The sequence below is a fragment of the Rhinoderma darwinii genome, chromosome 2 (genome assembly GCF_050947455.1).
Source record: "Rhinoderma darwinii isolate aRhiDar2 chromosome 2, aRhiDar2.hap1, whole genome shotgun sequence".
NCBI classification, from domain to species: domain Eukaryota; kingdom Metazoa; phylum Chordata; class Amphibia; order Anura; family Rhinodermatidae; genus Rhinoderma; species Rhinoderma darwinii.
Genome location: NC_134688.1, coordinates 70862673 through 70890097, shown reverse-complemented (window position 1 = coordinate 70890097; position 27425 = coordinate 70862673). Strand labels below are relative to the sequence as shown.

The 27425-nt window shown below is 36.7% G+C and overlaps 1 protein-coding gene across 4 annotated transcripts in view; it reads left to right on the top strand.

The window, feature by feature from the left end:
• Nucleotides 1-27425, top strand: part of POSTN (periostin) — a 90526-nt gene that overhangs the window by 32635 nt on the left and 30466 nt on the right. For all 4 annotated transcript variants that reach the window (XM_075851739.1, XM_075851737.1, XM_075851738.1 and 1 more), the window contains exons 2-9: nucleotides 805-903; nucleotides 18595-18659; nucleotides 22807-22964; nucleotides 23070-23234; nucleotides 24014-24160; nucleotides 24564-24705; nucleotides 25191-25403; nucleotides 26197-26331. In XM_075851739.1, coding sequence (XP_075707854.1) covers nucleotides 833-903; nucleotides 18595-18659; nucleotides 22807-22964; nucleotides 23070-23234; nucleotides 24014-24160; nucleotides 24564-24705; nucleotides 25191-25403; nucleotides 26197-26331 — 1096 coding nt within the window. In that variant the 5' untranslated portion in view covers nucleotides 805-832. The remainder of the gene's footprint in view (nucleotides 1-804; nucleotides 904-18594; nucleotides 18660-22806; nucleotides 22965-23069; nucleotides 23235-24013; nucleotides 24161-24563; nucleotides 24706-25190; nucleotides 25404-26196; nucleotides 26332-27425) is intronic.

Here is a 27425-nt window from a genome sequence, read left to right as displayed (position 1 = left end):
CATACCATTTATTTTGTAAGCAGTATGCTTACCAGCAGTCCTATGTAAATCAGCAGATAACACACTGTGATATCACTATCTATCTATCTATCTATCTATCTATCTATCTATCTATCTATCTATCTATCTATCTATCTATCTGTCTGTCTGTCTGTCTGTCTGTCTGTCTGTCTGTCTGTCTATCTATATTCAGTAAAGTTCTCTGACTTTAAAGATGGAATATGGATATATAGAATTTTCTGTGTGCAGTAAGTGATTGGTGAAATGTAAAATTCCATCGTTCTGAATGATCAACATTTAAAGTGCACACAGACTTTATTTCACACATACTACAACACTTACAATTATGTAATAAAGAACTACATCTGCTGAGCAACAGTGTTAAACGTCCCTTTCTCACTATTTGGGGGGCCGTGGGCTGTTTGCATAGCTGTGCTTGGTATTCTACACACTGAAGATGGGTATTAGTAACAGTAATTGCATTTCATTGTACTGGGAGACTTCTGAACAAAGAAACTGCCTTTCGCCTCCAGAGCACATGGCGTTTTTACAAGGTTTGCCTCAGTTGTAATGGATGGGAGACCCTGTAAAAAAATAAAATAGCAGCTATAAAGCACATAGTAACATGTCCCAGGGCACCTGGTGGTGACCGCTGGAAAGTTTACCAGACACAAAGCTTCCTTTGTTTCCAGGATGAGGACGTGTGAAAAAGTGATTTTACAGGGATCAAAATTATATTCATTGTATTTTAACCTCAATATTTAAATTCAAAATTTATATATTTTTCAATTTATTCCCTTTTAGTCCAAATGTCTGTGCTCTGCAACAAGTCATGGGAACGAAAAAGAAGTACTTCAGTACCTGCAAAAACTGGTACCAGGGCGCCATCTGCGGAAAAAAAGCGTAAGTGGCATTAACGTTTTCAACACTCATTATTCATGATCTTACTGTTTTCTTTATAGAATGTGTACGGCATCCTCTTAACATATAGGACAATACTAGATGAATGATGGAAAGTCAATGGGATGTGTAACCCTGTACAGAGTCGCAGTAGTTCTGGTGGGATTACCTGCTGAATTATGGTTCCCATCAGAGATTAATACTTATTATAAATTATTTTCTTATAAGATTTACATTTGTGGCTTCAAGTTTTAAACAGTTTACAAAAATGTTGACTTTATAGTGTAAATGAGAACTTCCAGGCTGAGGATGTGAATAAACAGGGCTCCAGTAATGCGCTCTAGAGCAGAATAAGATGTGTATTTAGATATCTTTAGCTCATTTTGCATGATAAAGCTTCTGTGCTTTATATAATATGATTTCTGAAAGTTCGCTCAGGGGGGAATACCTAAGGTTGACTGATGGGGCAGTGGTTTTTATTTTGAAAAACGATCATTTTTGAGCAAGTTATGAGCTAGTTTAGATTTATGCTAATGAGTTTCTCAATGGATAACTGGGCGTGTTTCTACTTTTTACCAACTGTACGTTGTACAGAGGAGTGTATGAAGCTGACCAATCAGTGACCAATCAGCCTCATACACTTCTCATTGTTCAAGCCCAGCATGATCCACAGGACAGTGTGATTGTGCAGTGAAAGTAAACACGCCCAGTTGCTAAAAACACAATACACGCCCAGTTGTCCATTAGAAAGGCTCATTTGCATATATATAAAATTGCCCATAACTTAGCCAAAAATGATAGTTTTAAAAAAAACAACAAAAAAACGTTACTGTTCTCTACATTGCAGCGCCGATCACATGCAATAGGAGATACGGATTTGATAATCTGGTGACAGAGCCTCTTTAAAGAACTACACGCTTTGTAGACTTTTTACAGGACAGAATCTGAATGTGTAGAATTTGTGTCTAATACATTCTACAGAGTATGAATAATGTTAAAAGCAAGAAGAAACTTCACGATAAATACCCTAAATGTAAAACCTTGGGGGAGATATATCAATACTGTGCTAGTGTACATGTATTTCCGAGTCAATAAAGATGGCTAAAACTGAAGCAATTGATTAAAATGGTGCATGTGACAAAATAAATTTGGAGCAACTCGCTAGGCATATTAGACACTTATCTGTTCCTTACACCACCTCGTGCCCGGCATATATTCATACTAATATACTGCGCCACAAATGGCACACGTCTTTAAACATTTTGGCACTTTTAACAATTCCTCCTAGCAAACACCTCTTTTGTCAAGTAGATGAAAGAAGTGTCTAAAATATAATAGATTTGGCACATGCCATGTTCTCCACCCTTTTGCCACCACTCGTGACTGAACTCTAACCACATTCTTACCAATTTTCCTTTGCCACACTCATTCAAATTATCTGATAGAGTTGTCTTCGAGTCTAGAGAGTTCTTCTCTAATGGGACATAAAGTGATGCGTAATAATTCTAGATTTTATGAATTAAATTTATTCAACAGGCATCATTGAATCTTTGACATTTTTAAAGTATTCTGGGGACTGCATACATGGAAAAGTTGTCATGTAATGTTCTTATCAGCCTCACCCCCTTTAGTTATGAGTGTTCTAAAATAGTAATGTTACAGTATGTAAGGATGCAAATCTACAACAGTCTAAAGCCCATTGACAGGTTATAGTTAATGGCAGCCTGTATTCTGCTGACAGGTCTAAGGAGGAATTTAAATTCTCTGCAGTCTTGTAAGGTATTACCATATCACTTTCCTAGCTAAAGGGAGCATTCCTCAAAGTGACATGCTTTATAGCTCTCCCCCAGAAGCAATACAACTCTCTCTAGTGCCACCTATAAAAAAAATAGTGTAGTACCGTGTTAGCCAGAAACAATATGTATTGTTAAATACTTTTGTGTGAAAAAATACAAAAGTATAGAAGGTATGATACCTTTATTGGCTAACCATAAAAGTTCTATATGCGGCTTTCAGAGCACAGAGGCTCCTTCTTCAGGCAAGTTTAGAAATGAATGACTTAGAAAAAAGCACAACATTTAAGATGTTACACAAAGACAATTAGTACATGAGGTGATACATCATTAAGATAAGCCGGGGTAATAAAACTGAGGTTATAGGGGTGATGACTTAGGAGTGCCACCTATAGGTGACTACCTTGCAAGTCAGTTTCCAACCTCTTATAAAGCCTTGAAGAATTACTCAGGTCATTAGAGGAACCTTTTTCTTCCTTCTAGAGGAGAACTATTTTGCATACGTTTTCTCAGGTAGCTTTGCTCTAAAGACTCCCTACTATTTTGATCTCCACAGGGAGCCACAGTACTTTGTGTGCCCCAGTAACTTGATATCAGGGATTTCTATTCAACCAATTCTCTATTACAAACGTAACATTTCTATAAAAATTGAGCTTAACTTTAAGGCTGTTGTGTCTTTCTTGGTTAAGTTTCTGAGTGGGATTGTCAGAGGGTCCTTAATGGCAAATAGTAAATGAATAAAAGTCTTCTATGTAAATGAAGCATTTGGGGATTTATGGTTATGTAAAGAAAGTTAATCTCTTTTACTGGAGGACCCAGAATGATAGTATATTAAACGGACAGTCCATTGATTTAAGTGGGCACCCTGTAATACTGAGTCTCCCCTGTGGTGGCACTGTAGGGGAATTGAATGCATTTGCTGCCAGACTTCTGTTCAAGTAATCTGTTTATCAAGAGTTAGTATTTTAGATATAAGTTTATAAATCTTTTTTAGCATTTGGGACAATCTAATAGGCTGTCAGGCCATGCTGGGAGTTGCAGTTTGAGAGAGCGACATGTTAGAGACCACTAGTTTAAGCAATGATCATATGCAACATTCTAATTATTCTTAAATATGTGGAAACACTAGAGCATTATTTTATCTTCCTATTCCTAGTTATCATATACTGCATTAAATTTGCACATTTAAGACATTTTTTCCTTTTTGCAGCCACTAGGGGGAGTAGTGATGCTTTCATCATATTCACATCATTCTTTCTACTAACTTCTCTGAATGGATATGACTTGTATCAAAGACTTGTGTTGCTCTTGTTTTATTTTAGAATGCTCAATTCAGCCCGTTTTTATTTAATTTTTTTATAGAATTTATTTTGCATCACATGAAATATGGCAAGAAGAGAATACAACAATTTAATATTTTATACTTTTGTATTAGTGTAAATTTTTTGTTCTGATGTTTAAAAAGCAAAAACCTTAAACTATTGATTTGCAACCATAATTTGAGGAGATTACTTACCTAGTGAGGTACCTTAGTGGTGAATTTAGCTGAAGAAGAGAGTCACCTTTTAAACACTTTATTAGTTGAAATATGAGTTGTGATGGTTATTGAAAACTTGCCAAAAAGAAGTGTCCCATATACTTTTTTATGGGCATAATTAATGGTCACAATCTCTTGTTGACTGACCCTTGCCAGAAGAGATCCCTGATCTGCTAAGCATTGGCATGGGCCAGTATCATGATGAGTATTGGGGATCAGGTGCTATCCTCCTCTGCACTAAAAGCTGTTTGACCCCAGAAAATGTTGGAGATCTGTTGTGTCACCCACTGACCATAAATATACTTGGACAGCGGCACAGCATGGAGCATAATACAGTCTTTAGTATAGTCAGTTGTGGGATACCCCTATAAATTCACCCTTTTCCAAATTCTCCCACACTAGAGATACGAGGGATGCTTTGTATCTTTGCATGATACATACAAGGTGAATATGTGTTCCAACATGTTCTTATTATACCCAAACGCTTTTAATTTTGATTAAATGTACTGCATTTTGTATTGGCTTCTGAAAGTAATGTGCCAAACAAAGTTGTATGCGGAAGAGTGTATTCACTATCTACATACATGCACTGCAACATGATCCCCTTCTAACTCAACAGTGTAAGGAGGGCTTATCTCTATATAGTTTGTGTACAGGGGGGGGGGGGTCCATGCTATGTGTAACTTTTTTGGAAACTAAATCATAGCAAGAGATAAATAAATTCTATAAGATTTCCTAACTTGCATAGACTTGTAACACTGTTTACATACAAATCACTACATGGAGCAGCTCTGAAACTCCAACGTGCAGTTAAAAGCTTGTTTGGCCAATAGATAAATCACCTGACTCCCCCATAACCACGTACGCTCATATCGGCCAAGATTGCAAGTTTATTTCAATTGGAAGAGGGAAAAAAGTTGTTTCCAGACACCTCTGGCATTGACTTATTTCCAGGATATGGAATATTGAGCTCCAACATAACCAATCCTACTCTCCTCCGAAGTCTGTCGCCAAGGGGCAGTTAGGCTACACATTAGATTGTCGACTGATCATGCTGAAATGGATATGTTTGGCTGACAACTCTAATGTGTGTGAGCAGCTAATATATAAGTTCAGCTATTATGTCTCAATTCTACATAGATCTTGAATTAGCAATTCCTGGAGCCTATGGCTGGATCTTGCGAACATTATGTGGTTGCACTGTTGTCTTGCAGCATTTGGGTCCTAGGATATTCATGCATGGATTTTGTATCTTCTTCCCGTGGTTGTATGGGGTTTCCTCTGGGTTCTTCCGTTTCTTCTCACACTTAGAAAACTGGGACTGACGTGAGTGATGACAATCTCTGTAGAGCGCTGGAAAATATTTTGGCACTATAAAGGCAACGGTGGAATAAATATTTGCATTAGCAGATATAGAAAGTCTGAATATGTCTTTAACCCGTTTCTTTTCAAACATTTTACCAAAGCTTCTATTCTTGGTAGGACTGTTTAAAAGTATAAAATATAAAGTATATTGCTGATATAAGTCTAGTCTTTTAATATGTCCTAAGTTCTTATGTTTTTGCAGTGGCCTTGAATATAAATTTTTCTTTAATTTCATGTTTAGAGTCCAAGGTTCAGAGCCCAATTTTACTGATAGAAACGCCATTGGCAGTTGCCAGTGTATTCATGTGTGATAACATATGATTTTAGATAGAAGAACCATTCATTGGTTGTTATTGCTTTGACCTTTGGGGTCATGTCAATCATGATAAATCAGAAAAAGACCTGTCAGCAGTCTAGCCAAGTTCCTGTTGCTATAGTTATATGGAACTTTAAAGAAGCTTTAGATTAAGGGACTGGCAATGTTGCATTGTATTGCAATTGGAAGGGATACAGATAGCAGACATGAAGCTAATTTTTGTTTTAATTGTAAAGATGTATGCAAGAATAATGAAGCTAAAGTAACATATTGTATGCCTATCGAGACTTTCATTCATCTAAGTCATGCCATATATATAATTGCTAAATCCGGGGAGGCACAGTGACTTGGGTCCTGGTTTTGAATCTTACCAAGGACTGCATCTGCAAGGCGTATTGTATGTTCTGTGTTTTTGTGAGTTTCCTTCAGGGACGCTGGTTTTCCACTTCCCCTCCAAAAACATACCGATGGGTTAATTGACTTCATATGAATTCGCTCCTGGTGTGTATGTGTGTGCCTGAAATGGGGAAATTAGATTGTGAGGCCCATCAGGGACAGGGACTGATTTGGTGACAATCTCTGTACAGCTTTGTAGAATATGTTTGCACTATATAAGCAACAGGAAATAATAAAGTCAACTGGAATTCGCGTAGAACTCTTGAAGATGTTTCTCCACTTTTTGAGTGGTTTTCAGATTCTTAGTGAATAGTGAAATGGCCTCAAAATGCAAGTTGATTATGATTTATCACTAAGACACAAGTACATTGAACTTATTGAGGCAGATTTACTACTGTGTCTGCTTCTAGAACGTGTCAAAATTCGGCACGTTTCAATTTAGACTAATTTAAGAACAGCTGCTTGCGCCTCACATTTAAAAAGTGTCTAGAAAATGGGACATGGCTTAAAATGTGCCAAAGTGCAACAAACAAAAACTAACGTAATCAAGAGTTGGTATAAGGAAGAAAAATGGGTCTAGCATGCCTAGAAATATGTGGCAAATTTATCATACAGCATGCACCACGGTGATAAATTTGGCACATTTTCTAACTGCCTGGTTTAAGGTTATACTGCCTGTAAATCTGCCCTGCTGTGTGTGTATATATATATATATATATATATATATATATATATATATATATGTGTGTATATATATATATATATATATATATATATATATATATATATAAAGAGAGAGAGAGAGTTAAAGACTCTATACTAAGGAGGACTCTAAGCTCAGAATATATATGTATGTATGTATATATATATATATATATATATATATATATATATACATATATTGTTTTCTTTTGTTGTTGTTTTTCTTCTTAGAGTCTCATGTTGAGTGTTGCACTTAAAGTCTAGTTTAGTTTACCTCTACCCTTGTGCATTAAATCTTAAATTACACTGTGTAATGTAACATGATCTGTATTGTCAGAATTTGTGAGTCTGAAAATCTTGTGCAGTTCCTGTTGTAAAATATCCAGAGGAAAAGAAACCCCTCACCATGAAATCATAATTTGAGTTATACCTTTAAATTTTACATCTGTTCTCTGTTAAAATCACAAGTTAGAACAAATCCTGCCTGTAAATGAGGTAGTGTTAGCACATTTCACATAAGTAAAAGGGAATCGGTGAAATTAAATAATTTTGAAGTTAGAACAAAGAGAATATTATTTCTGTTTATGCCACAGGATGTAAGGGATTATCTCCCAAGGCACCATTAAAAGCAAGGTATACATGTACTGTGTAACATTTCAGATACTAAAGTACATATATAGATATGCCAATTGGCAGACCATATGTCATGCATCAAAAACTAAGCAATTCTTAAATAAGATGATTTATAGAAATGTTGTTGTTTCTAAACATAAAGAATATGTTTTTAAAAGGGTTATCTCATGAAGACCACCCCTTTTTATAAACCCTATTAAGGCATATAGATGTCTCAGAGAGGGGCCCCCTTCTTCGGACCCCACTATTAGCCAGGGCAGAGAGGCACTAACAAAGATCAGCTCTCACTCTGACAGACCTGGCACATCCATGTGTTACTTGGTCAGCCATCATTATCTCAGGCTCATCTTTATAGAATGCCAATTAACCTAGGCATGATTTCAGAGTATGGGAGGAATCCATGCTGGCAGAACATGCAAACTCCATGCAGATGTTACCCAGGTTGACTTTAAACCCTTCATCCCAGTGTTACATGGCAACAATGCCAACCACTAAGATACCATGCCATTATATGTGGAAATAAGTAGTGTGCATGGCACATTTTATATTGATTTAATTTTTATGATGCTGCTATTTGCTGAATACGGTAGACCATTACAGATTAGAATATGGGTAGATCATTACCTATTAGAACATGGTAGACCATTACCAGTAACAACATGTTAGACCATTACTTGTTAGAATATGGTAGACCATTATCAGCTAGAACATGGTAGATGATTACTGGTTAGAATATGGTAGACCATTATCAGCTAAAACATGGTAGATCATTAATGGTTAGAACATGGTAGACCATTACTAGTTAAAACATGGTAGACCATTACAGAGTAGAATATTGTAGACAATTACCCATTAGAATATGGTAGACCATTACCGGTTAGAACATGTTAGACCATTACTTATTAGAAAATGATAGACCACTACTAGTTAAGACATGGTAGACCATTACTGGTTAGAATATGGCACTCCATTACCAGTTAGAATTTTGTAGACTATTGCTAGTTAAAACATGTTAGACCATTACTGGCTAGAATAGAGTAGACCAGTTCCTGTTTTACAAGCAATATATAGGGATGTTATGTATGAAGAAGAAGAATATATCACTCATTTTATACAAGCAATATATTTGGTTAAAGGAAAGAATTTGGTTCTGTTGTGGTTTAATTTGCTAAAGAATATCTAAAGTTTTCTACTGAGCAGAATAAAACTCTGTGTTCTCCTCATTGGGTGGCACTTCTGCAATGTCTCGCCTTGCTACAGAGAGGCCCTTTAACTACAGAATATAGAGCACAAAGCAATAAGGCTCCAAGCCATGAAAGATGAGTTGGGTTTTAAACGATCCAGGAAAATGCTTCTTCACTGCCAGGTTATAGACAGGCTATAAACAATTGTGCAACGGTCCATATTGTGTGTCTTATTTGCAGTCTGCCATAAACAGCAGTGTACAAAAATATAGGGCCATTGGCAGATCTTGAATCCTCCTGGTTATCCTGCTCCATTTACAAATCCTCAGGAACAATTTTGTTGCTAACACTGCATCATGTACTTGATATTAATCTAGTTCCCTAATCTTTTGTGCAAATTACTTTCAATCCAGCACGGACCGGTTGAATATAGCTTTGGTTCAAATGTCAGGGTACCAATATTGTCCCTAGAAATGTTTCCCTTCTCTTTTAGTATTGATCTGCACAATGAACGGCACAAAAAGATAAAAATATTTCTGACAAATCTGACAATTACTTATGATAGGAAATATAGTCCTGCCAGGTTCTCTGAGACAGTCCTCTGTGTGATAGATTTAGACATAACAGCTTAGCAAAAGTGTTGAGGAAATTATCTTGAAATGCTGGAAACTGTGTATTTAAACCTTCTACTGCCTAAGTAGGACGTCACCTTTGATGTGTGTATTAAGATTGTGAGCTTTTTTGAACTTTTGCTTCTAGATGAATAATTGCATGCAAGAACATGAAAGGTATTTTGCAAGGTTCATATCAATACTGGGACAGAGATACTCTACGTGTAGCTTTTCCCTGCGGAAATGAGCTAAACATGCTTAAACAAATGTATAAAACTATATGGATCTTCACATCTCAACTTGCTATATATATCTGTGTGGGGGATGGGGACTGAGTTGGTTTAAAATATTTGTTAAGTATAGCTGACAAGACACATGACAGAAAAGCATTGCTATCAAGCCTTCGGGTTAGCATCAAGATTCATTTAGTATTGGCGATAGATGGTTTAAATTGAGAACTTTTCAATAGTACTACTGGCTATCAAGGATGTACATACTGCAAAGGCAGAGGTATGTGGCTAAAAAGATGGGGACGCCAGCAGTGGATGGTAACACCCCCGTCCCTGTCGGCCTGCACAGCACTCCTCTCTCCAGGGGAATTGCAGTGGGGAACCAGCATGATGTCACACTACTCTCCTATAGGGAATATTGGCTCCAGAATAGGGGAGGTTGAGGTTGCATGAAGTAGGACCAAGAAGGGACCCAAATTTCCTTGCCTATGCACCTCCCCCCCCTTTAAGCTATAAATTAGCATTCGTTGTTGAAATAATCCTCAATTGCTCTAAATCCCAAACCTGGTGTGTCTGAATACAAGCCAAAATTCACGCATCTTCTACACAGGGTATCCACCACATGTGAACTCAGCCTTAGACAGCCTTATTTGCTGTAAATCTTGAACTTAGGATTCAGCTATCTTTAGTCGGGGTATACTATATTAAGCCAAACCATGTACCGGTAACTTTTTTTTTATGCGTATACCCTGATATTCTTTCTCCATTTGTGTTGTATAATTTACCTTTCTTCTGTAAGTCAAGGTGGGAATCCAGCATTGATCAAAGTTATCATTGTCTACATTCCACATAGTCACTTTTTCTCTCCAAAGTTCTCATGTTCTTCAGCTCTAGTTTATTCTTGTCAGCACAACTTAAAGGAACATTAAAATTAAATTCTCTCTTCTCTACTTTTGTAGCGCAGTTGAATGCAATCTATAATGTTCTTCAGTAGGATAACTGATAGGAAATGTCTTCCCCTTATTCACTACTTAACATCACTTATTAGTTATTAGGACCTCTAGAAACATTTTGAATAACTTTAATCCTCTATTTATGAGCATTACCTAATGGAAAGGACTATAACTGCCATTGATGTACCACCATGGTCACAAAGAATGCTAAATTTAACATAAAGATATAATGCAACCACAGTAAGCCATGGCTAAAGTTGCTATAATTTATAGTTAAACTAATCCTTTGAAATGTAGATTACTAAATAAAGTCACTCTACTCATTTTATTCTATATTGTACAGTTATCTATTCCACAAAATTACAGATAATTCTGCAACTAAAGGAACATTCCAGGCAAAACGTATACACTGTGTTACATCTAGTATTGGGCCTAAAGGAGTGGTACATGACACAGGGACTACACCAAATAAAGAATCCCTCTGTCATGCACACTTAGGCCCAGCATAAGGCATAACACAGTGCAAGCTTTTTTTCCAGAAGTTTTATTTTAAGTTATAATGAAGACAACTTTGTTATCTGACAAACATTCAGCCTATAAATTAATTGGGAATTACTGACTTTACAAGATAGTGATACAGCTATCAGTTCACCAGAAGACACCCTGATATAAACCATAACTAAATAAGCTATAATACACCAGTGAATGGAAATGTCGGAAACAGGCTAACCTGTATGTTCGACTTTTTCCAATTGTCTCATTAATTTTGCAACCAACTCTCTGGTCTGGAATGGGTTGTCCTAGAAGTTTAACCCCCATTCCTTGATGACCAGTCTAATTGAAAGGTCATAAAAGTAAAAAAAGGATTATCGAAAAACAGCCACTTTAAGGGGGTTGTCTCATAAAGACAACATTTATCCGTATGTCCTATTAGGGAATTTGGACATCATCGAGGGGAGTACTTACCTCAGTACCCCCATCTATGAGCCAGAAACTAGAGTCACTCTGTAAGAGTGACTCATGCTCTGGTGGACCTTCCCCTTCCATGTATTACGTGGCTGGCCATTCATTTGAAATGAGTGGCAAGAGTCAGGTTCCTCCGGTGATAACAGCTGATCACTAGGGTTTAGAGAAGCCAGACCCGCAGCGATCATCTGACTGACACACCAGCTTTGTTTATCTTGGCGAGACAATCCCTTTAAGGAATTGCTATATAGTTACATAGTTAGTATGGTCAAAAAAAGAAATTTCTCCATCAAGTTCAACCAAGGGATGGGAGAAATAGAAGGCATGGGATAAATTATAGAACTATGTTTTACCCCTATTGATCCAGAGGAAGGTTTAATCCAACTGGATCAACATTCAAACAAGAATTCTATACATTGACATATGAGCTGATATTTTTTTATTCTAGGAAATTATCTAAGCCTTTTTTTAAAGCCATCTACTGTCCCTGCTGTGACCAGCTCCTGCGGTCGGCTATTCCACAGATTCACAGTTCTCACAGTAAAGAAGGCTTGTCGCCTCTGGAGATTGAACCTTTTTTTCTCCAGTCGGAGGGAGTGCCCCCTTGTCTCTTGAGGGGATTTTACATGGAACAGTTTTTCACTATATTTCTTGTATGGGCGATTCATATATTTATACAAGTTAATCTTTTCCCCTCTTAGTCGTCTCTTTTCAAGGCTAAATAGGTTTAATTCTTTTAATCTTTCCTCATAACTTAGATTCTCCATGCCCCTTATTAGTTTAGTTGCACTTCTTTGTATTTTTTCCAACTCCAGGGCATCCTTTCCATGAGCTCAGAACTAAACTGCCTATTCTAGATGAGGCCGCACTAATGACTTGTAAAGTGGTAATATTATATCCCTATCCCGCGAGTCCATGCCTCTTTTAATACACGACAATATCTTGCTGGCCTTAGAAGCAGCTGATTGACATTGCATGCTGTTATTATATACAGTCTCCTAATAATTATCTGGCTCTATAGATACACATTCACTTTAATCTAGTGGACTAGCAATGCACAATGATACAATGTACAGGGTGGGCCATTTATATGGATACACCTAAATAAAATGAGAATGGTTGGTGATATTAACTTCCTGTTTGTGGCACATTAGTATATGGGAGGGGGGAAACTTTTCAAGCTGGGTGTTGACCATGGCGGCCATTTTGAAGTCGGCCATTTTGTATCCAACTTTAGTTTTTTCAATGGGAAGAGGGTCATGTGACACATCAAACTTATCGAGAATTTCACAAGAAAAACAATGGTGTGCTTGGTTTTAACGTTACTTTATTCTTTAATGAGTTATTTATGTCATTATGGGTGTCAGGTCCGAGCATTCCTAGATGAACAGTTTCCTGGAAAGTGGATTGGTCGTCGTGGGCCAGTTGAATGGCCCCCTAGGTCTCCTGATCTGACCCCCTTAGACTTTTATCTTTGGGGTCATCTGAAGGCAATTGTCTATGCTGTGAAGATACGAGATGTGCAGCAACTGAAACTACGGATACTGGAAGCCTGTGCTAGCATTTCTTCTGCCGTGTTGCTATCAGTGTGTGAAGAGTGGGAGAAGAGGGTTGCATTGACAATCCAACACAATGGGCAGCACTTTGAACACATTTTATAAGTGGTCAGAAACTTGTAAATAACTCATGAAAGAATAGAGTAACGTTAAAACCAAGCACACGATTGTTTTTCTTGTGAAATTCTCGATAAGTTTGATGTGTCACATGACTCTCTTCCCATTGAAAAAACTAAAGTTGGATACAAAATGGCCGACTTCAAAATGGCCACCATGGTCAACACCCAGCTTGAAAAGTTTCCCCCCTCCCATATACTAATGTGCCACAAACAGGAAGTTAATATCACCAACCATTCCCATTTTATTTAGGTGTATCCATATAAATGGCCCACCCTGTATTTACCACTTATAATTGGCAGCCATGGGCTTAACTATAGTCATAGCAGCGATAGCAGCTGCTATGCGGCCCAGAGGTTGAAGGGGGCCACTCTGGTGCCAGAACATTGTTCTTTTTTGCGAAGAACAAGTTGGTGGCTTTTTGCTATCCAGCACTACTATGTGGGTACCATAGTGCTATTATCCATACATTTTAATTATTACTATATATGCTGCTGTTTCAGTTTCCTGTCACTAGGTGGTGGGGGCCATCTCGTTTTTGCTATGGGGCCCTCTGAATTCTAGTTAAGCCCCTGTTTGCAGCTCTATTACAGACTATGTTTCCATTTTGATTTATTAGTTTAGGCAGATAAGATCTATTTTTCTAGGCTGCTCTTGCCTTTCCTGTTTTTAAACTTTGTATAATCTCCTCTCCCTTGTGTCTGCACTACACTTTGGTTTGGATTTTCGCCGAGCTTTGTGGCAATTAATGATTTTCAGTAGTGGATTACATTAATCTGAAATAAAAATAATCTGTTTTAGCAGAATCTTCAAGTTTAGAAGTAGAAATGAATAAAAAACGAGGGAGAAGAAAGTTAAACATGTCTAATGTAAAAATATAGAGAGTAGTGTTAAATTAATTCAGTGTTCTGTAAAATCTCCACTTCTAATTATACATTTTCAGTATTTCAAGTACATGGTCAGTCGTGGATAAAAGCAAGGGTGTACACAAACACATAGTACATTTACCGAAACACAACAGAAGATTCAAAGTTAGGAGAGTGACAATAGAGAGTAGAGATTGAGGAGCCACATCTGAACCCTGGAGCCTGTGACGGCACAATGATCCTTGGCCCCAAGACACTAGCATTATAAATGTTACATGGTAGCTGGGAGGCCCTGTTATAGATTTTGCATTGACGGGCAAGAGCTTAAATTTACACCTATGTTCGAAGCTCAGTTTAACTTTGTTAAAATAAAAGTGTGGCAATGTAGTTCATATTATGAAAGGGTACAAATGCCATAAAAAAATGTGACCACTGATGGGACCCAAATGCTGATTATACTACTTGGGCACTATTTGACAACTAAAATGTCATGCTTGGTGTGTACCGCACATTGTATTATTACAGTATATAGACTTGCTTTGAGATCTAGAGATGAGTGAATCAGTGAAAATTTGATTCCTCAGGGTTTCGCCAATGTACACATTTTCTATTAAAGAGCGTTATTTGCCATATTTAAGATAATGGATGCTGAAACGCTGTAATATGGACCAGTATTTCACCCTGTAGTATAAGCGGTAAATACGGATCTGTAATAGAACATTATCCATCTCATGAGGAGTTCTATAGACAGAATAGAACATTTTACCATGTGATGAAACTTTAAACATTTTTAAAAAATGTTAAAATGTAAAGTTTTTCTGATTGGAATAATCTTTCCTGTTTACTTTTTTATTTGGCTCTCGGTTCTTTTTAAGCTATTCTCTGATGTGTGTATTAATAGCTGCACAGCTTATATAATAGTATGCTTAAATCCCATTGGCTTTCACCCAGATCTCTTTACTGAACAAGAGTTATTTTGTAAAATATGCATGTCCTTCAAAATCTGTAAAAATGTTATCATGTTACACAAAGGCCCATTGCACAATGATCACCAAATTTAGTTTTATGATCTCATGCTTTCAGCGTCAAAGATCCCAATTCTGCTTTCATAAGGGAATTATTTCGTAATATGAACCTATTCTACAGACTTTTTTAATCTGCAGGAAAATTTACTTTATTTGGCCTTTTGCCATACTAATTGATGTAGTGCAGATGTAACAAGGCTGGATATATACATTTCATATTGCTGCTATGGGAGGTCATATGAGGTCTTCCTTACATTGGCATGTTGTACATATGATATTGAACACACACAAGGAGCAAGTTAAGTGTTTTGTATCCAGTCTGACGAATACAAAAACATTTCTGTATAACTATGGAGATATTAGTTGTTTAGCGATCCACTCAAAGATCCACTGGACATGGAGTAAAAGCTGAACTGCTATCTAGAGTTGACACCAAAAACATTATTAGATTCACAATTATAGTGACTTTTCCTGAAAATTCTTAAAACTGTAATAGCTTAAAATATAAAAATTTTGAACGTGTCCATGTTTCTATCTCTTGTACATCTTTTCCATAAACTGCCTTAAAATGTCTGGGCATTATCATTGTGTCATATGTAAAAGAACTGTTTATTCTGTTTATTAGTCCATCATTCAAGAGCCCATGCGTATCGCTAATATATTGCCTTCACATAGATCATGTATTGACATATTTTAAGGGATTGTCTCAACACAAAACCCCTTTATTCTGAGATCCGAGACTCCTGGCAAACAGTTGTTTTTGCTAGGGGTAGATAAATTTCAGACACGGCAGGCAAAATGTAGAGTATCATTACGTGAAAACAATTCAGACTCCACTGTGTTTTATAGAGGATCCCCCTCTATGATGTCAAAATGACGCATGTGGCATGATAAATCTGAAGCAAATCGCTAGGCTTGTTAGACATTCTTCTCTTTCTTTTGCCACCTCATTGTACTTCAAAATAAAATTGGCACATAATATGAGACCTCTCAGCTATGACATTTTTCCTAGACTGTTTTAAAAACTGTCAAGGCAGACACAAAAATTCTTTAAAGGAACAGTGTCATCACAAATTATTTTTTTATATGTTAAAGATGTTAGTGCTTTATTAAAAACGTTTATATTTATTTGTGTGTTTGTGTTTTACTTTTTCTTATTTTTACACTTTTTCTTCCCTATGGGGGCTGCCATTTTTTGTTCCATTTCTGTATGTGTCGATTAACGACACATACAGACATGGAATACGGCAGCCACAGTCCCATAGGGACTGCGAACGGCTCCCGTCCCATTCACTTGTGTGTACGGCGTCTGTGTGGGAACTGCGCATGCGCCGCTCCCATACAGTCCAATTTGAAATTGGCGCCGTCCGGCGCCATTTTCCTGTGGACCGGAAGTCGCGGCCGGACAGTAATATTACTACTTCCGGTCGCGGCTTCCGGACTTGTGCACTTGGACCAGCGGCAGCAGACGGAGCGGACGGGCCGGAGGGAGCCGCGGCGGCAGGAGCAGGTAAGAGATTTCAATGTATGTTCGTGTTTGTGTGTGTTTACTACTGTATGTAAACCTACTACACTGTGTGTTAGCTCAAAAAATGGCGACACACAGTGTAGGAGGTTACACCGTTCAAACCCCTCGTTTATCCCGGCACCAGCCAGGATAAAGGAGGGGGGGGATGCTGAGAGCTCACTAGAGCGAGGGCTTTTTACCCAATTTTGCAATGCTGCAATTTTGGGAATAGCTCCATCTAGTGACCAGAAATGGGTAATACTATAAATTAGAATTAATTTATAATATTTCCTGACTCGTGAAAAAAATAAAAAAAATTTGAACAATGTTTAATCACCCACACACTAAATGTTTAATTAAAAAAAACAAAACATGTTTTTCTGGCAACACATTCCCTTTAAAACACATGACAAATTTGATGCATGCCATGTACTCCATTTTTGGCACAATCTATATTTTACTTAGTAAATCCTCATTTTTTAAACATTCAGTAAAATTCAAAAATACCAATGACAAAAATCTAATATAGCTATTGCAGTGATCCCCATTTACCATGTCTATCTATCCTAACACCAAATAACTTTATGGCTATGAGTTAATAGGTTAGTCCTGCAAATTGAAGGGTCAGTAGAAGGCAGAAAAGTAGGACCAGAATACAGTAAAACAAAATTAGAATTGCTATGAAAGTGTATCTAGTAGGTTCTTAGCAATAGCCTTATATCAGATATCATTTTCAAATGTGACAGATAAATAGCCAATAGAAATTTATTAAGTACATATGTTATATAATATCAATTAAAGGACTCAATGTTGGGGGTATCTACATAATAGGAAAAAAAATATTAGTCCCCTTCCAGATGTTCCGTGTTAGTACATATTTTCCTCAATAATTGGTTGATGGTTTTGGGCAAAAGGAACCTGATACAAAATATCCCTAATATCACCCATGTGAAAAAGTAACTTTTTCCTTAAATATAATAACTAGTTGTACTATTGTTAGAAGCAATAATTTAACAATGGTTTAATACAATACAAATACAGAACTGTAAGTCGTTTACAGCACTTACAGCATTTTTTGCACAACCACTTTGATTCAGACATGTTGGTGGGTTTTTATGCATAAACTGCTCATTTCCATTTCTTCCTCCTCATCGGTTGGGGTTAAAGTCAGGACTTTGACTAGACCAACCAACACTTTGTTTCTCCTCAGCCATTCAGATGTAGACTGAAGTTTGTGCTTCAGACCAGTCTTTTTGTATAAACCAATTGCACTTCAGCTGCAGCTTATAGGAAGATGAACAGACAGTCTCCATTAAAGGGGTTTACACACCAGGGTAAGTTATGGCATATCACAAGAATATGTCATAACTTGCTCATCAGTGGGAGTCGGACCTCTGAGGTCCCACCCATCCCTAGAACTCAGGTGTCACAGCGCTAGTGCAGTATAGAGGCCGCTTTGAATTTTCTCCCTGCTCAGCGCCACCCCAGACCCCATATTGTGCGGATAGTGCTACTCAGTTCCCATTATTTGAATAGAGCTGAGTTGCATTTCTCTGCCCGGTGCCTTAGGAGGGGTTAGGAGTTATGCTGTGCAGGGAAAATGCTGAACGTCTCAGAGCCCTTCTAGGGATTGTGCGGTTCCCCCTGATCAGTATGCCATCATTTACTATTTCTGGGGTGTTGCAACTATAGTAGGAAACCGATTTAAATTCATGAATCCCAGCAGAAAACAGTCTCTAAGTAGTAATTCTTCAACTGGAATGACATTACCTACTGGAAATACAATTTATTAAAAAATACCTTTGTGTATAAAAATGTTAGCAGGACACTATTAGAATATGTTTGTCGTGATGCCATTAAGATCTTTTGTACAAAATATATAATTTAATTGACATGCTCATTTGGGCATTTATTAATAAATGTATTCTTCTGAACAGCACTGTCCTCTATGAATGCTGCCCCGGCTACATGAAAATGAATGGTCAACCAGGATGTCCTGCAGGTATGACACTACTACAATATCAGTAATTATGTGTTATATTTTATCATTGTATTTGCAATCTTACTTATTTTTGTATATTGACCCTCTGGCCCACTGTTCCCACTAAATAATCTGACTACCCATCTCACTTTTCATTTATTGCTGGAAATGTTTCTTAGCTTGTAATATAGCTTTAAAGCTGACCACTAGCACTTGCAATAAAGACTTACAGACTTTAACTTGACTCTGATAACTTGCTGCAGCGTGACAACTTATCACTTGAAAAAGCCATTGAAAAAGATAAGTTAAAGTTTCTTGCCACAGTACTTAACGTGTTAGGTGTCAAGTTAAAGATTGCTACATCTGTACTGTAATCTCCTTGCAATGGATGGACCATGTCTTATAGTTAAAATTCAAATAATTTCATGGTGACTCATTCTTTGCAGCACAGATAAATGTCTACAGAATTTCTGACTCATTTTTTTGTCCTTAAACGGGGGCTTATGTCTGATTATTCCCCTTGGTATCACCTTTTGTTTCCATTGTGTTAGCTTTCATAAATCATCCCTAAAGGCAAAAAGATTTACCTTTTACTTAACAGATGTTCCAAATACTGACAAGAATGTTCTCACCACACATGCTTCATAATTTTAAAGTCATTCTTTAGAATTTGCTAGTATTGAGAGTTTCATCAGAATAAATAGGGTATTTCATCAAGATAAGGAATTGTTACAATAATGATGTTGAATATATCTGATATAATTCGTTAACTGCTATGATTTTTGTGAATCCATGGATTCACAAATGAATTCTTTAAATCTTTCATTCCACATATAAAACATGCTTTATTAAATATTTGTAACTGTATGTATCAGCATGGTAAAGGTCTGCAATTGGGGAATGAGGCATATATAAAATTGATACCAAGAAAATATAAAGACCCTTCAGATCCAAAATATTATCGCCCGATTTCCCTCATCAATGCCGATATAAAAATCTATACTAAATTAAAAATAACTAACTTGGTTAGCAAAAGTGATATAGAGTTTGATAGGTCCACATCATAATGGCTTTATAAAAGGAAAGAATGGGGTGATAAATATAAGGAAAATATTGGCAGTCCATGATTGGACCAGGGTTAGGCCCCAATCGAATCCAAGGGCTGGAATAATTACATTTGATGCAGAAAATACCTTTCATAGAGTGGCCTGGCCCTATTACTGGCAATTTTTTCAATATGATACAAGCAATATATCATTCTCCTACATCTCATATATCTATTCCAGGACTTATTACACCAAGTTTCAAATTATCAAGAGGAATCAGACAGGGATGTCCACTATCTCCTTTACTGTTTAATTTATATATAGAGCCTATAGCTAGATCTATCATACAAAAGGATAAAATACAGGGAATTAAAATTAACAACTACGAAGTTAAAGTGGCAATGTTTGCTGATGACCTTTTGGTCTTTTTACATAATTTAGATAAAGACGTTCGTAGAGTTATGAATATTCTTAATAAATATAGCCAACAATCAAGGTTTAAACATTAACTATGAAAAAAATTAGGTATTGTTTCGAGATTAAGCACAAAATATTAGGGAACATCCGTAACTTCAGAAATAGGGATTAAAAATTAAGATGGGACGAACAAAACAATTTATCGACAAGAACAATATACAGACGCTATTACCCAACGTTGAAAAATCTTTACGAACATGGAGAGACTTGCCACTCTCTCTGTTTGGAAGAATGTCATTGGTGAAAATGGTACTACCTCCAAAAATCTTATATACATTCCAAATGATACCTTTCATAACAAAGAATTAGAAGCGGCTTTTCTTCGATTTGGAAATGGAAAATACATAAAATGTCTCTAGATAGACTCCAAGCTTCCAAGCAGGGAGGGGATATATCCTTTCCAAACCTGAAAAAATACAATTGGGCATGTATCATGAGATATCCTATTGAGTGGATTAGAAAGAGCTCAAATTCGGTTGATACCGAGCTTGGGGAGGCTTTTTTTTCCACTGTTTCCTCTGAGCTCAATTGTTCTGGCAAAAAATGCTGACATACCAGTAGCCCAGAGGAATACGATGTTATTCAGTGATACATGGAAGGGTTGTGGTAAGTGCACCTCTATATTTGCAATTTTACCCCACATTACTAGGTTTTCCATAATAGGAGAACATCCTGGATTAGTGACTACTATACCTAAAAAGAGTCATTTTAAAATGGCAACAGTGTGGGTTGAACTCTATAGAAAATGGAATGATTTACACTTTCCGTGAAATGCTAGATGAATTTCCAATCTCAAATAAAGACTATTTATATTATTACCAGTGGAGACACTTAATGTGGCAGTTTTGTAAAGACCATCCTTGTCTCTGGAATCCATCAGATTTTTATAAAATAATACCAAATGCAGGAGGTAAAACCTCAATATCTCGTATCTATCATATATTACATATAACTAGGATAAATTATAAAGAGTTAAATTCTAATTGTTTTGAAAAATAGGCAAAAGAAACTCTCCCAGATATTAAAATATCACCAGTTGAGATCCAGGAAAAAATATATGGGTTGGAATAATACCAATATAGCGGTAAAATCTGAGACATTAGGAGAACTTCAATGGAAGATACGTTTTAGAGTTTATACTGCTTTTAATGTGGGGTTCGAACCCATGAAAATTGAGCTGTCAAAATCCCGAGACCAACAAAGTCCAACTGATGCATGTCCAAAATGCTCACTTCTTAAAGCTGGACTATGGCATTCTTTGTGGAAGTGTCCACAGATTCAGATCTTTTGGAACCAAGAAGTCTCATTTATTAATACTGTAGTAGATAAGTCCATAGTTATGAATCCGTGGACTCTCGTCTTCAGTGCTGACTTAGAGTTAAACGAAAAAGAAATAAAGAGAATTATTATGCTATTAATATTGACAGCGAAAAATACTATTTTGAATTATTGGTTAAAACCCTACAAACCAGCATATAATGACTTCTTAAAGTTTTTTTTACTACATTAGAATGGCTACATATTTATCAGAGGGAAGGAGTTCAGAGGAAACCATGTCAAAAACTGATGAAGTGTCTATTTGATAAACAAGACATATATAATTTTTTCGATTAAAACTGCAATATGTTTCTCTTTCTTTTTTCCCCTCCCCTTTTTTTCTGTGCGCCCAAAAAAAAGAGAGATGTGGAGTGGGATTCAATGTATTTTAAGTGGGGTCAGGGATTGGAGGATATGTATCCGTGTGACCTTATATTAATATCATTGTTTTTTCTGTTATTGATCTTTTTGAAATAAATGATTTAAAATCTTTAAAAAAAAACAAAAAAAACTGCTATGATTTAGAATAATGTTTCCAATGACACCTCATTTTTGGGACAATTAAAGGCTAAAAAATGAATAGCTTTAATTAAAAATATCCTACTGTTTTTTGTATTCAGTTTTTATGCATACCTATGTGTCTCCATGGTAACAGACTACAAACAAGCCCTGTGTAGTCTGATCCTGCAGTTATAATTGCTTCTGTCAGTCTTGTTTATGTATATTAGTAGGTTAGCAAGAAGTAGGAGACAGATGGAAGGGAGTATAACTACACAGGAAAACACATTGGTCTACATGGAGGCTGCAGAAACAAAAGGGTAGAATTTTTTTTTAAATAAGATTATTTGCGAATTCATTTCATTTTTCATTTTGGTTGCATTTTAGCAAAACAATAAAATTGATTGTAAAGGTGGACATAGCATTTCATATTTATAGTAGATAATGATATATATTCAAATTCCTTAATAATATCACTTATGAAAATCACTCAGAGCTATATAGTAGCCTGATACTTTTAGACCATAGGTAAATCTAATGTAGCAGAGCCCACCAGCTATAACTCTACATACTGATAAAGTCATACTGAACAGGATCCATGTATAATATAAAATAAAATATACATTTGTGTTGTGAGATTGCTCTATAAAAAAAACTATGGTATACTATAGTGCCTCTCCACCCTTCAGGGCCATTGTTATATAGTAAAGAGTCTTTCGAGCCCCGAGGGCATAGTTGCCTGGATCAGATTGCAACCTATGTAATCATCACTAATATTCTTCTAATTGTATGCACGTAAATCTTTGACGTTTTTTTTTCTTCATCATCAGTTGCTCCTATTGACAATGTGTATGGCACTCTTGGGATTGTGGGAGCCATATCAACACAAGATTACTCTGATCGGTCAGAACTGAGGAAGGAGATAGAAGGAGTTGGCTCCTATACTTTCTTTGCACCCAGTAATGATGCATGGGACTTGCTGGATTCTGTAAGCACATTCATTGGTTCTAATAATAATAATAATAATAATAATAACAACAATGATAACAAAATTACAATTTCTAAAAATAAATGCTGGGATTTATGTTTTTAGGAGATTCGTTCATCACTGTTAAGCAATGTGAATATTGAATTGCTTAATGCTCTGCATTACCACATGCTTGACAAGAGAATGCTGACCAAAGACCTCAAAAATGGGATGACTGTAACCTCAATGTTCAACAATCAGCCTCTTCTGATAAACCACTATACTAATGGGGCAAGTATAACTTCCATGTTTTTATAGTATTTTATCATATTTAAAATTTGGTTATAATGTAGATTATATGATTTTTTTTCCACCTTAAAGCAAATGTATTATCAGAAAACAACATATTATTTAAATCAGGTTTTTGTTATAAACATATATATTTGGCAGTGTTTTTTATTAAATTTTTTATGTGACTATCTACAAAAAAAAATCTTGAAATATTCCAGTTTTCACATGGGCAACTAAAGCAGACACAATGGGCTGACGCTTCCTCTGTTCTGTATCTCACTTGGCAACTTTGCTGTATAGATTGGGACATGATTGGGAGTCATCTCAATATCATTAGAAGGTGGGCGAATTAATGACAACTTTATTATACTGCTGGTGGATCGGATAAGACAGAATAGCATCACTATATACTGTATACACATATCGGGCTCTGTATTCATCTCCCTTATCACTCTTTGGACTATGGAGGAGGGGGCTATTCTTCATGACCTTCTAAAGACTGTAATAGTCTTTGACATTTCTGTAAATTAACTCTTGTTTATTACAGCTGCCATAAATCACACTTACCCTGCTACACTGTCAATAATCTCAATACAGGAAATTAAGCGTGTGACTTCAGTTTAGAATAGATAGCTACAACATTCCTAAAAATAGAACCAACATATTATTTATTTTCCTTAAATCTAAATTTGATTAGTGAAAATATAATACAAATTAATTAGACATTCCCTTTAAGGTTATTGAGCTATTTTAATTCCTGCTTTTTTCTATTATTACAGATCGTTACAGTAAACTGCGCAAGAGTTATCCATGGTAACCAAATTGCCACCAACGGTGTTGTTCATGTGATTGATCGTGTTGTGACAGCTGTGGGAAACACCATTGAGGACTTTGTTGATACTGAAGATGAATTGTCATCTCTCAGAGTAGGTTTCCTAAAGTAAATATAGCATGCTCAAGTACCCTTAGGTCTTAAGCATCCACTTGGAATATTATTAAATATCATTTATAACCTCAGATTTGTAGAGTTTTATGTGAATATTTTGTACGGTTGTGTCTGGTTCATCTCAATTTAAATAGTTCTTAATATGTCTCTGATGGAACAAACCGTCTTCAAGACAGAAGTGTATAGTACAATATTCTACATATAATGTTCTTCATTAGAAAGACAGCTCATGATTTTGTAGGATTCCATAAAGGTAAACAGCAAAGATGTATACAGCTTTATTCAGTTTATGTTAATATAAGATAGGTGTTTATCAATTTAAAAAAGAATGGCAATCATTGGTCAAGAAATGCTAAAAAATATTATTTCATTTGCTTTTTTAGGCTGCTGCTATTGCTTCAAATGTACTGGAAAAACTTGGAAAATCTGGACATTATACCCTGTTTGCTCCAACTGATGAGGCTTTCGAAAAACTTCCACGAGATGTTCTTGAGAGGATTATGTCTGACAAAAAGGCAGCTGAGGGTATGTTTAATAGAGGATATAGTCAGGGCTGGTAAGCACTAGGAAACCTGGGCAGATGCCAGGGCCCATTGGGTCTTGATGAACATGTTCTACACTGTCATGCTACAAATATAGTAGACAGAGGGACCTCAAGGGCCAACATACAACTGAAACAAGCTCTCAATATAGCAAAATGAGACCGTTGTTACAGTATTTCAACCTTTGATAAATAACAGTAGCCTGTCTGAATTATGTGGCTCTTAAGTAACATTGTAATGACATAGGGTTAGGTATTTAGTCAATAAAGTATTAAGTATACTTGATTAAGGAAATGTTACTTTTTGTAAAAAAAAATAATATTAATAATAATAATAATAATAATACTAGGACGTTGATAATCCTATGATGTTATGATTTATACTTTAATCTAAAATGGACATGGGAAAAAGGAGATTTCCGTACAAAAATAAGTTTTATATTAATAATCATTTACATATATTTTTCAGCTCTGGTTAACTTCCACATCTTGGATACTGTCCAGTGTTCTGAAGCCATAATGGGTGGAGCTGTTTTTGATACCCTGGAAGGAAGCCCTCTACAGATTGGATGCGATGGTGACAGTCTGACTGTGAATGGCAAGAAGCTGGTAAACAGGAAGGATATCGTCACAACCAATGGTGTTATTCACATGATTGATGAGGTTCTTATCCCTGACTCCGGTAAGTACATACCAGGGGAGTAACTACTGCAACATAGTTTAGTTAGACTATTTTCACATTTGCATTGTGGCTTACTCATAATGGGGTTCGTCGGGTTCCGGCATTGTTTTTGTCATTTTGACGAACGGTAATCTTCTGTTTTGGCTCAGCTCAGAATCTAATGCAGATGTGAACAAAACCTACTTGTAATACAAATTTTACAATAGAAGTAACTATAGAGTCCTGTGTAGGTCATCTTAAAGGGGTTGTCCGGTAAGGTGACAGTTTTTTATACTGATGACTTATCCACAGGATAGGTCATCAGTATATGATCGATGGAAATCCAACACCTGGACCCCACACTGATGAAGCTGCTCTGGCTGCCTCTGTGCACCGGATGTCCGTGCCGGAAGCAGATGGCTCTGGTGACAGTTTAGCGGCTGTTCTGCAGTACTGCAGCTCTGCTCCTATTCAAGTGAATAGGAGCAGAGTTGCAGTTCTGTAGCACGACCCCTATGCCGTGTACGGAGCCATCTGCTTCCGGCACTGAACACTGCACAATAACCGATGCCCGGAGGCAGCCGGAGCAACTGATCGGTGCAGGGTTCGGGTGTCAGACCCCCACCCTGTGGATAGGTCATCAATATAAAAAACCGCCCCCCCCCCCCCGTCTGGACAACCCCTTTTAAGGGTATGCTAAATGACAGTTCACATGAGCTATATGCATTCATTATAATTTAAGAAATGTGATAGAATTCACAAAATAAATTAATAATATCTTAAGATACTAATTCATTTGCATTTATTATTTCAGCAAAGCAAGTCTTGGAACTTGCAGGAAGCCAACAGACCACTTTCACTGATCTCATGGCACAGATGGGATTGGCAGCCTCCTTGAGACCAGAGGCAGAATACACTCTCCTGGCTCCATTAAATGATGCTTTCTCTGGTATGTAAAACAAATAGTTTATGCTCATAGTTAACGTAATATGCCAACTAAACCAATGCTTTAATTTCTATAAAAAATATATATAGGAAAGACTGTATATATTTTGTATGTCTTCCATTTTCTTACTATTGCACCAACAGTTGTCTCCTTCTCACCCAGCGTCTTACTTATGGTTTTGTAGCCCATTCCAGCCTTGTGCAGGTCTATGATCTTGTCCCTGACATCCTTAGAAAGCTCTTTGGTCTTGCCCATGTTGTAGAGGTTAGAGTCAGACTGATTAATTGAGTCTGTGGACAGGAGTCTTTTATACAGGTGACCATGTAAGACAGCTGTCTTTAATGCAGGCACCAAGTTGATTTAGAGCGTGTAACTGGTCTGGAGGAGGCTGAACTCTTAATGGTTGGTAGGGGATCAAATACTTATTTCTCTGTGCACAATGCAAATAAATATATATAATTTTTAATATGTGATTTTATTTTTTTATTTTTATATAATCTATCTCTCACTGGTAAAATTAACCTAGCCTAAAAATTCTAGACTGTTCATGTCTTTGACAGTGGGCAAACTTACAAAATCAGCAAGGGATCAAATACTTATTTCCTTCACTGTATATGAGAAGGACACTTGTCACTTTTCCGGCTGCTGCAGCAACATGGCTTCATCTATAAGCCTTTATTATTTAATCCATGTGTGTAAAACATGGAACAATCTGTGAGAAATTTAGTTTGTAGCAGGTACCTATGTATTTCAAAGCATTACTGCCGGTGCATGTAAAGTACACAGGCCTCTAATCCAGGACAGCCTTGGGGGTACTCTATTAGCCCCAAGCTATCACTGGGACCGCCTATTAGAGGCTAAATAGAGCCCCCCTCCCTTGTGATGCCTTAATCGCTGCATCGCTAGGGCTTAACAGCTGTGACCAGAGTTTCTCCGATTCCGTCCACTGCTGCTCCACGACAGTGCTGCGAGTTAAGTACCTGTTCTCAGTACTGTACAGTAACAGCGCTGGGCAGGAAAAGGTTATAGTGGAAGTTCACCTTTAGACACGTTGGGGCCAAAAGATATTGAAATAGAAAAAATCAAAATATACCACT